General features: G+C 42.8%; 2 protein-coding genes across 2 annotated transcripts in view; both read left to right on the top strand.

The window, feature by feature from the left end:
* Positions 1–15,579, top strand: part of dnajc12 (DnaJ (Hsp40) homolog, subfamily C, member 12) — a 281,213-nt gene that overhangs the window by 125,295 nt on the left and 140,339 nt on the right. The window lies entirely within an intron of this gene.
* Positions 12,731–14,020, top strand: LOC310865721 (zinc transporter ZIP6-like; the record flags this gene model as incomplete). Its single annotated transcript, XM_083774931.1, has 1 exon — positions 12,731–14,020. One exon carries the CDS (start codon positions 12,731–12,733, stop codon positions 14,018–14,020), a length of 1,290 nt encoding a protein of 429 aa, XP_083631057.1.

Genomic DNA, 15,579 nt, shown 5'->3' with positions numbered 1-15,579 from the left:
CTCGCATTAGCTTGTAGATCGGCTATAGGCTATTTCCCAAAAAATATCTCCTTATTATTTGACTATTAGGCCAATGTTTCGCCAGTTGTTGATTACCTTTGATGCAGTAATGCCTGCATGGGGACGGTTGAGAACCACTTCTTCTTTTCGTGTCTTTGAAGCATGTGGTTAGATGACAGTTTCCATTGAAAGAACCACTGATGTAGAGAGTATGATAATAATATGCATATTAACTGTGCATGACCGTTTGAATTAGGCCAGTTGTATTTGGGCACAAATAAAGGATTTGTCCAGATAGTGTGTGTGTGTGTGTGTGTGTGTGTGTGTGTGTGTGTGTGTGTGTGTGTGAGAGAGAGAGAGAGAGAGTGTGACACTGTATTCTGCCTGTGGGTTAGGTTATGTAGCCTACTGTTTATTTTACATATTCTTTAATGATTGTATATTGCCTGTCGTGTTTCTTTTATGTTGTTGTATATGGACCTGTGTCTGCTAATACAGTTTGAATTGAATTGATATGTTGGTATCATTCATTCTGCTTGCCGTGGCTTGTATCAAGGCTAATAATTAGCCCTGATCATAGCTCTAATGCCCATACAACTGCAACAATAAAGGGCATTAGGCTATGGACCAGAGCTAGCTATTATGCATGCAGCCCTGACCCTGACTGACACGACCATGGCCAGCCAGTGCATATTACTCAAGGCAAAACTAAGAGATACAGAATACGTATGTCAATTAATTAGTATACAATAGTCGATGTTTTAATAAATAGGCTAAATCAATAATGAGAATATTGAGTAGACCTAGATAATGTTAACTAGCTGTTAAGAATGGACAATCCGTAGTCAGAAATTACGGAAGGCGTAGGTTGAAGGATACTGACCCCTTGTGCCAGTATGGAATAGTGCACTAGTAGCCTAATCAAGAGAAAATGTGTGTATATGAAGCTATTTTTTTTACAGTCTATGATATGAAGTAGCATAACACCTGGGTGCATATTAGGAACTACGTGTTTTTTTGGGTCTCTCTTACTCATACTTAGGGACGGGTGACCAGATGTCACTCTCCCTCTTTGCGTGGGACAGTCCCTCATTCCCAAGACTTTTCAGGCGTCCCACAAATTGATGGATGTGGGATGGGGGGACGGGGTCCCCCCATCCCACACAAGCGATACTTCTGTCCCTCAAATGAACAGTTTGGATCTGGTCACCCTACTCATACTGGAGCAGGTACAAACAGCAAAATGTTGGTCTGGCATGTTTCACAAGAATCAATAGAATAATACATAACATAAAAGATAACACTGCATGGATTGTAATGAAATAGAAAAACAAAACAAGAAATCCAATTTAATTCATTATGCACATTACATAAGCCATCAAGTCTATAGACTCTACAACTTGGGGTCTAATTGTTGTGTCCAACTTTACAACAATTGCAATGTAGTCAAATTATCAATTCATTTCTAGTTTATAACCTTTGAAGTAGATCTAAAGTGAATGTATGCTTCATTCGTGATAGGTGTTGCTCAGAGAAAACAATTGACAGTTTGGCACAATTGGTATAGCCATAGTGTTAAAAAATTATGCAGCCAGGGTCACAGTGGCACTATCGCCTCACAGCTAGAAGGTCCCGGGTACAAATCCGGTTCAATTCTGGTCCCGCTGGGGGTGTTTTCAGAAATGGGCAAATCTTTTAGGTAGGACTGCATGGACTGTATTACATGTTAAAGTCATAGAGGTGGTTAGAACCAAATTTATATTGTACTGTACATTGCATTCAGTGTACATTTATATTATGGAAGATGCATATCAATTCTGTGTCAAGATTACATCTATCTATCTCTATCTCTATCATTTCGCTCCGCCAAAATGTGGAACACCCTACCAACAGCCATTAAGACGTGCAAATCCATCAAATCCATCCATCCATCCATCCATCAAATCCACTCATTCAAAACCACTCTCAAAGGGCATCTACGGACGGCTGCAATTCGAAACTGGCCCCCGTAAAATCTGAATCCCCCTGCACACTTTCCCCCTTACTGTACATGTTTCTTTTCTCCTTCCTGTTTTTTAATAGAAGTGTATATTTGTAGTATACGTCTCTAAATGTTCTGATGAATTGAAAACGGTGGACCCTGTTCATGGTAAACAAGTGTAATACTTTATCAGTGTGTCGTCCACAACGGTCTTTGTATAAATTACACCCCCTAAAAACCTGTACCTATCCTGATTAGTGTTATTCTACCAGAATCTCTAGCACTGCTGGTTTTCTATCAAAGGAGGCCCTGCTAGTGCTGCTAAATGTTATTGCATTCATCTGGTGACAAAATTGTTAGATACATTTCATATTAGAAATATATAAATGACAAAATAATGAATAATTTAAATATATTGACAACTGATGTCAGGGAGGAAATGTGTTTAGTCATTAACCCTTATTGAACTTGATGGTGTGGTCCTCTGACTTGTTGGCAGTGATTTACAGATTTAAATGATCTGTTACATATTGTTATTTCATGTATTTATCCGAGTTGTTGCTGTCAAGAGGTGTTGTGTACATACAGAATAATGAGAGCTGTGTAGTTTTCCTTTCTGGGGTTGGGGTGGGGGGTGGGTGGGGGGGGTTTGTTTTTACTGTTTTTTGTCCTTTCTTTTTGAGTTTGTCTTGTCTTGTTTAAAAAAAAAGAAAAAAGAAATCATGATTCTGTAACTTGTCGTTAATATCTGCATTTTCAATAAATAAATCTTTAAAAAAAAATGATCTGTTACAATTCAGCAAGCTGATCAAATCAAAACGTCAAACAAAAAGCAAGATAGCAATAAAAAAAACAACATTTTCAGACAATACAATACAGCACGCCAGTATACCTTAAAGTTGGGGCAGCTGATGTTAGGGAGGAAATGTTATTTATATAATTTCAGTATTCATTTACCTCTTATATAACCCTTATTGTTCTTGATAATTTTTCTTTGAACAGTTCAAGATTTAGGCCACAAAACCTTAAATGAACAAATGAATGGCATGTGGAAAATGACAATGAATATGTGAATTTGAGTGAGCCTAACTAGTAGCTTTCTGTGGTTGTGGAGGCAGGGCAGTGGCTGGGCCACTCTGTGTAGTGTGGGGTACTAAGATACCTTCTTTGTACGTGTTGGGTGAAGTCAATGGTCTCTCAGATAAAACTGTGATACAACCACATAGATCCACCATAATTCTCATGGGATCCTTATCCATAAAGAAACAGTTACATAAGAAAGTAGCCAATATCTTTGTACAATGAAAACAGAGACACATGTGTCCTTGGGCTTGGCAGTTATTTACACATTCACTAGTAAGAGACCACACCTTCGCTCAAGATTAACAGTTTATTGAAACAGAATGAGATGAATGCGGAGTGGAGTGAGGAACCCAAGATAGGGCGAGACTCAGGGTGGGGGCGTAGTCTCTGGAGCTGACGGTCATCTTTGCTCTACTCGGAATGAGCGGTTGGTCGTCTCTGCTCCGTCTTTAAAAAAAAAAATCTTTAAAAAATCTATTTGTGTTTTGTTTTTGTTCAGTATAAAATCTCTTACCAGGTTGTTCAAGTGCAATGCTGATGCTGCTCTCAGCAGCATTCATGTATACGGACATTTGAGACCTCAAATCTAAGTCACTCACAGAGATCTGGCGAAATACAAATGCATCAAATCAGTGATTCTCAGCCTTTTGTATTTCAGTCCTTTTGTCATTTGTAGCAGGGCTAGAGAGCATTACAGTAGCAGTACAGTTAAAAGAAAAAAACAGTATATGGGCGACTCTGCAAGTAGTGTGCAGGCCTGGCTATTAATGCTGTTATCTGTACGTGTAAACTCCTACAGAAATTTGTCTCTGTGAGAAGAACTTCCCATTCCCTAGCTGCCAATAATTTGCACAAGTCAACCCTTTGAGAGTAACTATATTTGTGTGACACATTGACTTATTTGTCTCCACGGTCAAACCAGCCCTCAGGATTTGGGGGGATAAACAATTACCGAATGTCATAGAATATTAGGCAACCAATAATACATTTGGCTTTTTTCTTAGAGGGGCAGAAATACATCACAAGACATCTGCTGTTTACTGAAGAAGCCAGTAGCAGCTAGCCTGCCCAGATAATTGTTTGTCAAACTCTAAAGAAGTGACTGACAATACACAATCTTCTAAATGCTTTTTGAAGAGCTCAGACTAGCCTACTACTGTGTCGAATAGTCTACTACTTAGGTAATGGGTAGCCCATACATTTTTATTTTTGAATATAGAATCAATAGAGAATAGAACTGCCTACTGCCTACATGAAGTTTCCTTTTTTATTTATTTTTATTACTTGCTGTTTCACTATGGAATCTGAGTAAGACATATCTAGGCTACTATTTTGGAATATCAATTTCTAATCCACTGAGAAATATTGAAGATATCTCACCAATAGCAATATTTGGAGTCTAGAGCATATTATGTCAAGTATGGGCAATATAATAGTTGAATACAGGCAATACAAATATGAACGTAGATGTATAGCCTACCTGGCTGTCTGGCTCTGAATTTCTTGCACTTCAGAAAGTCTCTTAGGTGAGCGTGTCTCTTCAGTCCAGACTCCAGAGGTGGATTACAAGATGGAGAGCCGCATAGACACGAGTGAGCCACTAGAGGTCAGCCAGGTATAGGCTACTCGACACACCCACATATCTAGATATGTCCAGGCCGAAGGTATTGTGAGTTTGTTTTGTACTAGGCCTACAGCAAATCCAATCACTCCCACTTTTCACACAGGCATTGACCTTAATAATATGGAGGTCTCAACGAAGCCCTTTGTTCAATTTGACAAATGATTGATTATTAATGTAATAAATAATTACATCAGTTGGCCTCATGGTGGCGCTATAACATCCCACTTGTGACTTTACATTTCGCCTTATAACTCTCAGCTACCGTGGTGGATATTTTGACATTCCGTTTTTATTCTTTTTTTTTGAATGTTGCCACTACTGTTGGAGCAGCCATAAACTACACAGGTTCATCTCGATGTTCTGGGCATCTTTGTAATGTTAGTGTTGAGGCAGACTAACATCAGTACTCTACCGTTCACTGTAGCCTAGTAGAAGAGATGCGCCTGGTGAGGGTTTGGGGGTTTAAACCCCGCAGCTACGTCGAGTCCGCGGCCAGGTGTAATCCATGGAGCAGGTGCTCTGTAGGCCAGGTGTAGCTAATCATCAGTGCTGCTGCGCTTAATGGTACACCTCAGTAATGGCCGCACCCAGGCAAGCCTCTGTGAATCTATCTATAACTGCACCAATCCAATCTGTGCAAAACTTTGCATGGGGCACTCCCTAGAGGAAGAAAATACCTTTGCCCTGCATTTTTTTCAAATAGGCTATGTCTCTAAAAACTATAAGAAACAGGAAAACAAATCTTTATATATTTTTAATGTAACCATTTTTGAGGTGCACTAGCCCCTCCAATGCCTAGCTTTGTGTGTGACACCGTGACGTCATGTGGCAGCCAAGTCTATGGACTTTGTGCGTGACTCCAAGGCGCTCCTCACTTCACACAAAGTGTGATTTTCTTTTATATATCTTTACAATAAATGCACCGAATCTCAATATGTATCGTCTGTAATACACGAAACCCGGTCGAATACAAGGTTGTCCAGAACCACCAGAAAAGGCTCTGGTCAGGCTCTGCCAGTGGACCTAATGAGCCATGGTCTCCACACCTGTCCTATTTCCAGGCTCTGCCTGAGAAAATTGATTGCCATGGCAACCCAAGCCTACACCTGCAGAATGACAGACAGATTACAGAGGTCCATAAAAGGAATACAGCAGACAGACAGAATAATACAGAGATCTGTATGATTCATAGGTTCTTTATTATTTGTCTCCCGAGGAAGACATTTGTCTTAGACAAAGGGCCCGCATGCAAGCGTTATGTCCATGTCGCCGCAGTGCAGAGCCAAATACATCTTTCTTGCATCATAGAAAAATAAAAATAAAACATAGGAGGGGGGGGGGGGGGGGGGGATCGGTAAGAACTTAGAAGACATCACATCACATTTCAAGTAAGATAATACTCGGTATGGGCACAAATGGGAGAGTAAAACGGGTTAACAATGCATTCCCGATTAATCAGGAATGCAACACTCAAAAATAGTCTGGTTATCTTTCAAAGTCGTGAAAAAACAAACAATATTCTCTCTGCTCTGTCTGGTCTCTGTAGGGTCGAGTGGCTGGTCGGTCACGGCAATGGCAAATGAAACAGGCGGCAGGGTGGGGCAGAGCCAGAGCCATAGAGTAAGACAGAGTTACGCAAACTCCGTTCACTTCATGGGGCCAGTCTTCTACTTCTATTGAGCATTGGGATAACCGGAAGTTTACAGAATGGATTGGAGTCTATGGGCTCGCGCGAGTACATGAACCACGTGACCGGGCTGTTTTCTGCCCGCTCAATAGCACAACTCTTCTATTAGATGGCTCTGGGCAGAGCCACCTGCCAGCATTTGCCAATGCCCACTCTGCCCAGTCTGTCCAATTCTACCCAATCTGATCAATATGACCAAATATGAGCATATTCAGCATATCCTAGATACAGCGATCTCCATGTCCCTTTAATGCCCAGACATAATACTGCATAACCGGGTGGGGCATGCATTCCCACCTTGCATCGCTCACGAGTAAACTGGTGCTCAATGGACACTTATCTAGTATAAAATATATTTTGTCACGTTCAGAAAATCTTGAGCCACCTCTGGAGGAATTGAGGCTCTGCCCCACATGCCCCTCAAAAAAAATCTAATATATTAAAAAAAAAATCTTATTTTAATACAAAATCACACACAAAACTGTGCATATAAGGCGCTAGCGCCCTTCAAAAATAAACTGTTGCAAAGGCTATACAGTGTCATCTTAAAATCAAAGGCTATACAGTGTCATCTTAAAATTGTCGCATGTAAGCATTGTAAGCAAAACGAAACAAAATGTCTCTGCAATATTGTCGGGGAGGTGTCTCTGACTGTATTGTTTATGATTATGACAGTCACTCCCTCATATTTGATAGTCTGTTTCTAACAAAATTTTTACTAATTCAGCAGCACTGTAGATCAGCTATTTTTGCTATATTTGAATTGAAATTTGTATTTAATTTCAAATGTCTTTAATAGCCTAATAGTTGTTAACTTCTACAAAAACATTGGACATTAGAAAAAAATGTAAAACTAAAAACATTGTAATAGTAGGTCTACTCATTAAAGCTGCTATAAGCAATGTCAAAATTTGAATGACTTTTCTTTTGGTATTCAGACAGCCAGCAATGGGTAGAACGCTGGAGTCTGTGACACATCTAGGGGCCGCAATCTGCATTCAAAGATGTTCCTATAGAAGCTTTGTCATTGGTCGAAAAAAACCTGTCGCAATGACTAACCAATCAGGAAGCAGACAGGCAAATCGACCAATGACAAAGCTTCTAGGAAAATATTTGAATGGAGATTGCAGTCCCTAGATGTGTCAGAGACAAAAACAAATGGGAGCCTTCTACCCATTGCTGGTTGTCTTGACGTATTTGACATATTATTTCTTATAGCAGCTTTAAGCTACACGTGTAGACTGAAGGAATTAAAGCGGGTCATGTTTGCATGTTTGGAATTGTAACAGCTGAAATCAATGATATATCAGAATTCCGATATTAACCTGTGGACTGCATTAAGTGAAGTTGGGGGATGCATGGGGCCCTCGGGCCGCCAGTTGCCCATGTATTGTAGTGACTACAATAACAGGACATTAAGGACAAACTGCAACTAAGGGGAGATTTTATTTTAGAGAAGACAGGATGTTTCCAGCACTTCTCTACGACCATTTTATTGTAACCAGATTACATAGAAAATGTTGCATCAATAATAGCAGTCTGTGGAAGTAAGCAAATGACACAGGCGGCAGGGTGGGGCAGAGCCAGAGCCATAGAGTAAGACAGAGTTACGCAAACTCCGTTCACTTCATGGGGCCAGTCCAATGGCGGCTCTTCTACTTCTATTGAGCATGGGGATAACCGGAAGTTTACGGAATGCATTGGAGTCTATGGGCTCGCGCGAGTACATGAACCACGTGACCGGGCTGTTTTCTGCCCGCTAAATAGCACAACTCTTCTATTAGATGGCTCTGGGCAGAGCCAGCCAGAATCACCTGCCAGCATTTGCCAATGCCCACTCTGCCCAGTCTGTCCAATTCCACCCAATCTGATCAATATGACCAAATATGAGCATATTCAGCATATCCTTGACATCAGGGATCTCTATATATGGGCATTAAAGATTCAAGACCAGACAGATACAACGATCTCCATGTCCCTTTAATGCCCAGACATAATACTGCATAACCGGGTGGGGCATGCATTCCCACCTTGCATCGCTCCCGAGTAAACTGGTGCTCAATGGACACTTATCTAGTATAAAATATATTTTGTCACGTTCAGAAAATCTTGAGCCACCTCTGGATGAATTGAGGCTCTGCCCCACATGCCCCTCATGTCAAAATGCCCGTTTTGCAATGCCTATGCAATTCAACATAACAGCTGTTCCTCTGCCCAATCTGTCTAACTTGTTGACTTTGTATGCTTCTGGTTGCTCGGCAACATGAATGTGCACAAATTAATAGACATATAAAGGCATGCAATGTGACATGATGTGGCATGATGTGGTGATTAATTTGGCATTTAAAAGGCAGGTCTCGATGGGATCTCATTCTTCACCTTTCTTTTCATCAATAAGAAGGTTATATGTTAATCGTTTTCACAAAGCGGGTGTAATTAAATAATTCAACAGAATCACCAGTGGTCTGAGGATGATGGATGCCACAAGGACATGGAGAGCCTCTCTGGCTGTGATGTGGATTCTTTCTGTTGTGGTACACAGCCATATGGCAGAACCCACTCAAAAACATCATCTGGAGTCTTTATACAACCAGTACAGTGAGAATGGTAGCATGTCTCTGGCCAGTCTGGGGCGTCTACTGCACAGTGCTGATTTGGACCGCTTCAGGACCGTCATGGTTCAACACCACAAGCAGCCTGGCCAGGAAAACGGTCACCATCCGTATCAACATGGCGACAACGCCACAGACCTCCTCCCCCCAAGAGACGTCATGACAGCATGGGTGGGTGGCTTTGTGTCCGTCACAGTGATCAGTCTTGCGTCTCTGCTTGGGGTATTCCTCATCCCTCTGATGAACCGCACCTGCTTCAAGTTCCTTCTCAGCTTCCTGGTTGCGTTGGCAGTGGGCACACTCTGTGGAGACGCTTTCCTTCACCTCCTCCCTCATTCCCAAGGTGGACACCACCACCACCATGAAGACCACCATGTCCATGAAGAGCATGAGGAGAGTCTTGACGCGGTGTGGAAGGGTCTGACGGTGTTGGCAGGAATCAACTTCATGTTGCTCATGGAACACATGCTGACTCTGGGCAGAAAGATGTACAATGACAAGAAACACAACAAGGGTGACCCCTCAGTGACCTGCGACAGAATGGGCTTTAGCGAAGACGGGCAGGAGATGTTGGCTCTGCCCCACCCACCACCGGTGTCAGTCGACATCGCTGCGATCCCCAGTTCTGCCTACACGGAGGATGACTGCGAGAACAACCTCCATAACACAGTGAAGAGTACCGCCGTGGGGCCCACGCATCAACATCACAAATACAACCACATCCTGAACCACCACCACTCCCAGAATCAGCAGCCACGCAACCACTGCTACTCCCAGGAGCACATCCAACAGGCTGGGATCGCCACACTGGCCTGGATGGTTCTCATGGGAGACGGCCTGCACAACTTCACTGATGGCCTGGCAATAGGTGCTGCCTTTACTGATGGCTTGTCCAGTGGTCTCAGTACCTCTCTAGCCATCTTCTGCCATGAACTGCCTCATGAACTGGGTGACTTTGCGGTGCTGTTGAAGGCGGGTATGAAAGTGCGCCAGGCTATCCTCTACAATCTGTTGTCGGCCATGTTTGCCTATGTGGGCATGGTGATCGGCATTGGAATTGGACACTACTATGAGAACATAGTCGTATGGATCTTTCCTTTCACTGCTGGACTTTTTCTCTATGTGGCCCTGGTGGACATGCTACCAGATATAATACACAATGATGCTGGGGACCACGGCTTCAGTCGGTGGGGTTTCTGCCTGCTGCAGAATGCTGGCATATTGCTGGGTTTCGGCATCATGCTGCTTATCGCCATCTATGAACCCCAAATCCGACTGGACCTGGGCTAATAATGAAACAAGAGTGAACACTAGCTGTTAATCACTCTCCCGTAACTGAAAGGTCCGTCATCCCGCCTGTTTATAACAAGAGGAGGAAGTGCTGCATGAATCCAATGGTTCATTCAACATCAAGTGCTCTTTAGTGGAACAGCTATGAAAATAAAAATAAAAATCCAAGAAGTTCTTGTTTGATTTTAAATCACCCAGCCAGTAGTAAAAGAAAACTAAGCACTCTGTCTTCAGTAGAGATGGGTCGACTCTGAATAATCAAATATTGGATTAATATAACTAATATATTTAAAAAACAAATCTTATTTTAATACAAAATCACACACAAAACTGTGCATATAAGGCGCTAGCGCCCTTCAAAAATAATCTGTTGCAAAGGCTATACAGTGTCATCTTAAAATCAAAGGCTATACAGTGTCATCTTATAATTGTCGCATGTAAGCATTGTAAGCAAAACGAAACAAACTGTCTCTGCAATATTGTCGGGAAGGTGTCTCTGACTGTATTGTTTATGATTATGACAGTCACTCCCTCATATTTGATAGTCTGTTTCTAACAAAAATGAAACTAATTCAGCAGCACTGTAGATCAGCTATTTTTGCTATATTTGAATTTAAATTTGTATTTAATTTCAAATGCCTTTAATAGCCTAATAGTTGTTTACTTCTACAACTACATTGGACATTAGAAATTTTTTTTTAACTAAAAACATTGTAATAGTAGGTCTACTCATTAAAGCTGCTATAAGCAATGTCAAAATTCGAATGACTTTTTTTTTGGTATTCAGACAGCCAGCAATGGGTAGAACGCTGGAGTCTCTGTGACACATCTAGGGGCCGCAATCTGCATTCAAAGATGTTCCTATAGAAGCTTTGTCATTGGTCGAAAAAAACCTGTCGCAATGACTAACCAATCAGGAAGCAGACAGGCAAATCGACCAATGACAAAGCTTCTAGGAAAATCTTTGAATGGAGATTGCGGTCCCTAGATGTGTCAGAGACAAAAACAAATGGGAGCCTTCTACCCATTGCTGGTTGTCTTGACGTATTTGACATATTATTTCTTATAGCAGCTTTAAGCTACACGTGTAGACTGAAGGAATTAAAGCGGGTCATGTTTGCATGTTTGGAATTGTAACAGCTGAAATCAATAATATATCAGAATTCCGATATTAACCTGCGGACTGCATTAAGTGAAGTTGGGGGATGCATGGGGCCCTCGGGCCGCCAGTTGCCCATGTATTGTAGTGACTACAATAACAGGACATTAAGGACAAACTGCAACTAAGGGGAGATTTTATTTTAGAGAAGACAGAATGTTTCCAGCACTTCTCTACGACCATTTTATTGTAACCAGATTACATAGAAAATGTTGCATCAATAATAGCAGTCTGTGGAAGTAAGCAAATGACACAGGCGGCAGGGTGGGGCAGAGCCAGAGCCATAGAGTAAGACAGAGTTACGCAAACTCCGTTCACTTCATGGGGCCAGTCCAATGGCGGCTCTTCTACTTCTATTGAGCATTGGGATAACCGGAAGTTTACAGAATGCATTGGAGTCTATGGGCTCGCGCGAGTACATGAACCACGTGACCGGGCTGTTTTCTGCCCGCTCAATAGCACAACTCTTCTATTAGATGGCTCTGGGCAGAGCCACCTGCCAGCATTTGCCAATGCCCACTCTGCCCAGTCTGTCCAATTCCACCCAATCTGATCAATATGACCAAATATGAGCATATTCAGCATATCCTTGACATCAGGGATCTCTATATATGGGCATTAAAGATTCAAGACCAGACAGATACAGCGATCTCCATGTCCCTTTAATGCCCAGACATAATACTGCATAACCGGGTGGGGCATGCATTCCCACCTTGCATCGCTCCCGAGTAAACTGGTGCTCAATGGACACTTATCTAGTATAAAATATATTTTGTCACGTTCAGAAAATCTTGAGCCACCTCTGGAGGAATTGAGGCTCTGCCCCACATGCCCCTCATGTCAAAATGCCCGTTTTGCAATGCCTATGCAATTCAACATAACAGCTGTTCCTCTGCCCAATCTGTCTAACTTGTTGACTTTGTGTGCTTCTGGTTGCTCGGCAACATGGATGTGCACAAATTAATAGACATATAAAGGCATGCAATGTGCCATGATGTGGCATGATGTGGTGATTAATTTGGCCTTTAAAAGGCAGGTGTCGATGGGATCTCATTCTTAACATTTCTTTTCATCAATAAGAAGGTTATATGTTAATCGTTTTCACAAAGCGGGTGTAATTAAATAATTCAACAGAATCACCAGTGGTCTGAGGATGATGGATGCCACAAGGACATGGAGAGCCTCTCTGGCTGTGATGTGGATTCTTTCTGTTGTGGTACACAGCCATATGGCAGAACCCACTCAAAAACATCATCTGGAGTCTTTATACAACCAGTACAGTGAGAATGGTAGCATGTCTCTGGCCAGTCTGGGGCGTCTACTGCACAGTGCTGATTTGGACCGCTTCAGGACCGTCATGGTTCAACACCACAAGCAGCCTGGCCAGGAAAACGGTCACCATCCGTATCAACATGGCAACAACGCCACAGACCTCCTCCCCCCAAGAGACGTCATGACAGCATGGGTGGGTGGCTTTGTGTCCGTCACAGTGATCAGTCTTGCGTCTCTGCTTGGGGTATTCCTCATCCCTCTGATGAACCGCACCTGCTTCAAGTTCCTTCTCAGCTTCCTGGTTGCGTTGGCAGTGGGCACACTCTGTGGAGACGCTTTCCTTCACCTCCTCCCTCATTCCCAAGGTGGACACCACCACCACCATGAAGACCACCATGTCCATGAAGAGCATGAGGAGAGTCTTGACGCGGTGTGGAAGGGTCTGACGGTGTTGGCAGGAATCAACTTCATGTTGCTCATGGAACACATGCTGACTCTGGGCAGAAAGATGTACAATGACAAGAAACACAACAAGGGTGACCCCTCAGTGACCTGCGACAGAATGGGCTTTAGCGAAGACGGGCAGGAGATGTTGGCTCTGCCCCACCCACCACCGGTGTCAGTTGACATCGCTGCGATCCCCAGTTCTGCCTACACGGAGGATGACTGCGAGAACAACCTCCATAACACAGTGAAGAGTACCGCCGTGGGGCCCACGCATCAACATCACAAATACAACCACATCCTGAACCACCACCACTCCCAGAATCAGCAGCCACGCAACCACTGCTACTCCCAGGAGCACATCCAACAGGCTGGGATCGCCACACTGGCCTGGATGGTTCTCATGGGAGACGGCCTGCACAACTTCACTGATGGCCTGGCAATAGGTGCTGCCTTTACTGATGGCTTGTCCAGTGGTCTCAGTACCTCTCTAGCCATCTTCTGCCATGAACTGCCTCATGAACTGGGTGACTTTGCGGTGCTGTTGAAGGCGGGTATGAAAGTGCGCCAGGCTATCCTCTACAATCTGTTGTCGGCCATGTTTGCCTATGTGGGCATGGTGATCGGCATTGGAATTGGACACTACTATGAGAACATAGTCGTATGGATCTTTCCTTTCACTGCTGGACTTTTTCTCTATGTGGCCCTGGTGGACATGCTACCAGATATAATACATAATGATGCTGGGGACCACGGCTTCAGTCGGTGGAGTTTCTGCCTGCTGCAGAATGCTGGCATATTGCTGGGTTTCGGCATCATGCTGCTTATCGCCATCTATGAACCCCAAATCCGACTGGACCTGGGCTAATAATGAAACAAGAGAACGCTAGCTGTTAAACACTCTCCCGTAACTGAAAGGTCCATCATCCCGCCTGTTTATAACAAGAGGAGGAAGTGCTGCATGAATCCAATGGTTCATTCAACATCAAGTGCTCTTTAGTGGAACAGCTATGAAAATAAAAATAAAAATCCAAGAAGTTCTTGTTTGATTTTAAATCACCCAGCCAGTAGTAAAAAAAGAACTAAGCACTCTGTCTTCAGTAGAGATGGGTCGACTCTGAATAATCAAATATTGGATTAATCCTTAATAGGTAAAAAATCTAATATATTAAAAAAAATCTTATTTTTAATACAAAATCACACACAAAACTGTGCATATAAGGTGCTAGCGCCCTTCAAAAATAATCTGTTGCAAAGGATATACAGTGTCATCTTAAATCAAAGGCTATAGTGTCATCTTAACCGTCTTCCTGCCATTGCCGAAGCCCTTCGGCAATTGAAGCATTAATTTGATATTAACGCTTGCTGCCATTGCCGAAGCCCTTCGGCAATTGCGCTTTTATAGTGCATATGATTGATCATGCCATAATGCTACTCACGTTAGCCGGTTAGCTAGCAGTCTTGTTAGCACTGCACTGGATCGTTCATATTAATTCACCGTCGCCATAAGAATCCATTCTATCCGTTTCTTTCAATCGCCTGTATCTCCTATTCCTTGTCCCAGATGGCATTTTTGGTCAAAACAGCGTTTCTTTGACGGCACGAGCCGACGTTGTGGAGTGCTAAAATGTACCGGCATGATTCGATCATGTAAACAAAGGTTGTCTTGGCAACGTAAAGCTGGCAGGGATAAGCTCACTTCCGGTTGAGGCAAAATGTGGCTTTTCAAAATAAGAGCTCAAATTAAAAAAATGCTGGCATGAATTAGGTCCTAATTTCTCAATAAATGGCAGCAGTAAAAGGGTTAAAATCGTCGCATGTAAGCAAAACGAAACAAACTGTGTCTGCAATATTGTCGGGGAGGTGTCTCTGACTGTATTGTTTATGATTATGACAGTTACTCCCTCATATTCGATAGTCCGTTTCTAACAAAAATGAAACTAATTCAGCAGCACTGTAGATCAGCTATTTTTGCTATATTTGAATTGAAATTTGTATTTAATTTCAAATGCCTTTAATAGCCTAATAGTTGTTAACTTCTACAAATACATTGGACATTGGACAAACATTTTAATAGTAGGTTTACGCATTAAAGCTGCTATAAGCAATGTCAAAATTTGAATGCGCACAAGCGTGAAAATGAAGCGCGTCACCCGGAAGTGATAGGCACTAGCCAATGGAACAGATGCAGCCTGCAGCCCATCCACTGGGAGGGGTTTCACTTGTAGTTGTCTTCTTAGTCAAACGCCCCCCCCCCCCTAGGCTTCCGTGTGCGTCGGGTCTAGGGACCGCCCAAAGCCCCGGAAGGCATTAAAGTGAGACCTGACGCGATGCCCAACTGACGCCTTCACGCCTACAGTGTGCTCAGAGCCAAAGATGTTTCTATAAAAGCTTTGTCATTGGTCGAAAAAAACCTGTCGCAATGAC

The sequence above is a fragment of the Protomyctophum parallelum genome, assembly GCF_964188405.1.
Source record: "Protomyctophum parallelum genome assembly, chromosome: 10".
NCBI classification, from domain to species: domain Eukaryota; kingdom Metazoa; phylum Chordata; class Actinopteri; order Myctophiformes; family Myctophidae; genus Protomyctophum; species Protomyctophum parallelum.
This window is presented reverse-complemented; position numbering and strand designations above follow the sequence as displayed.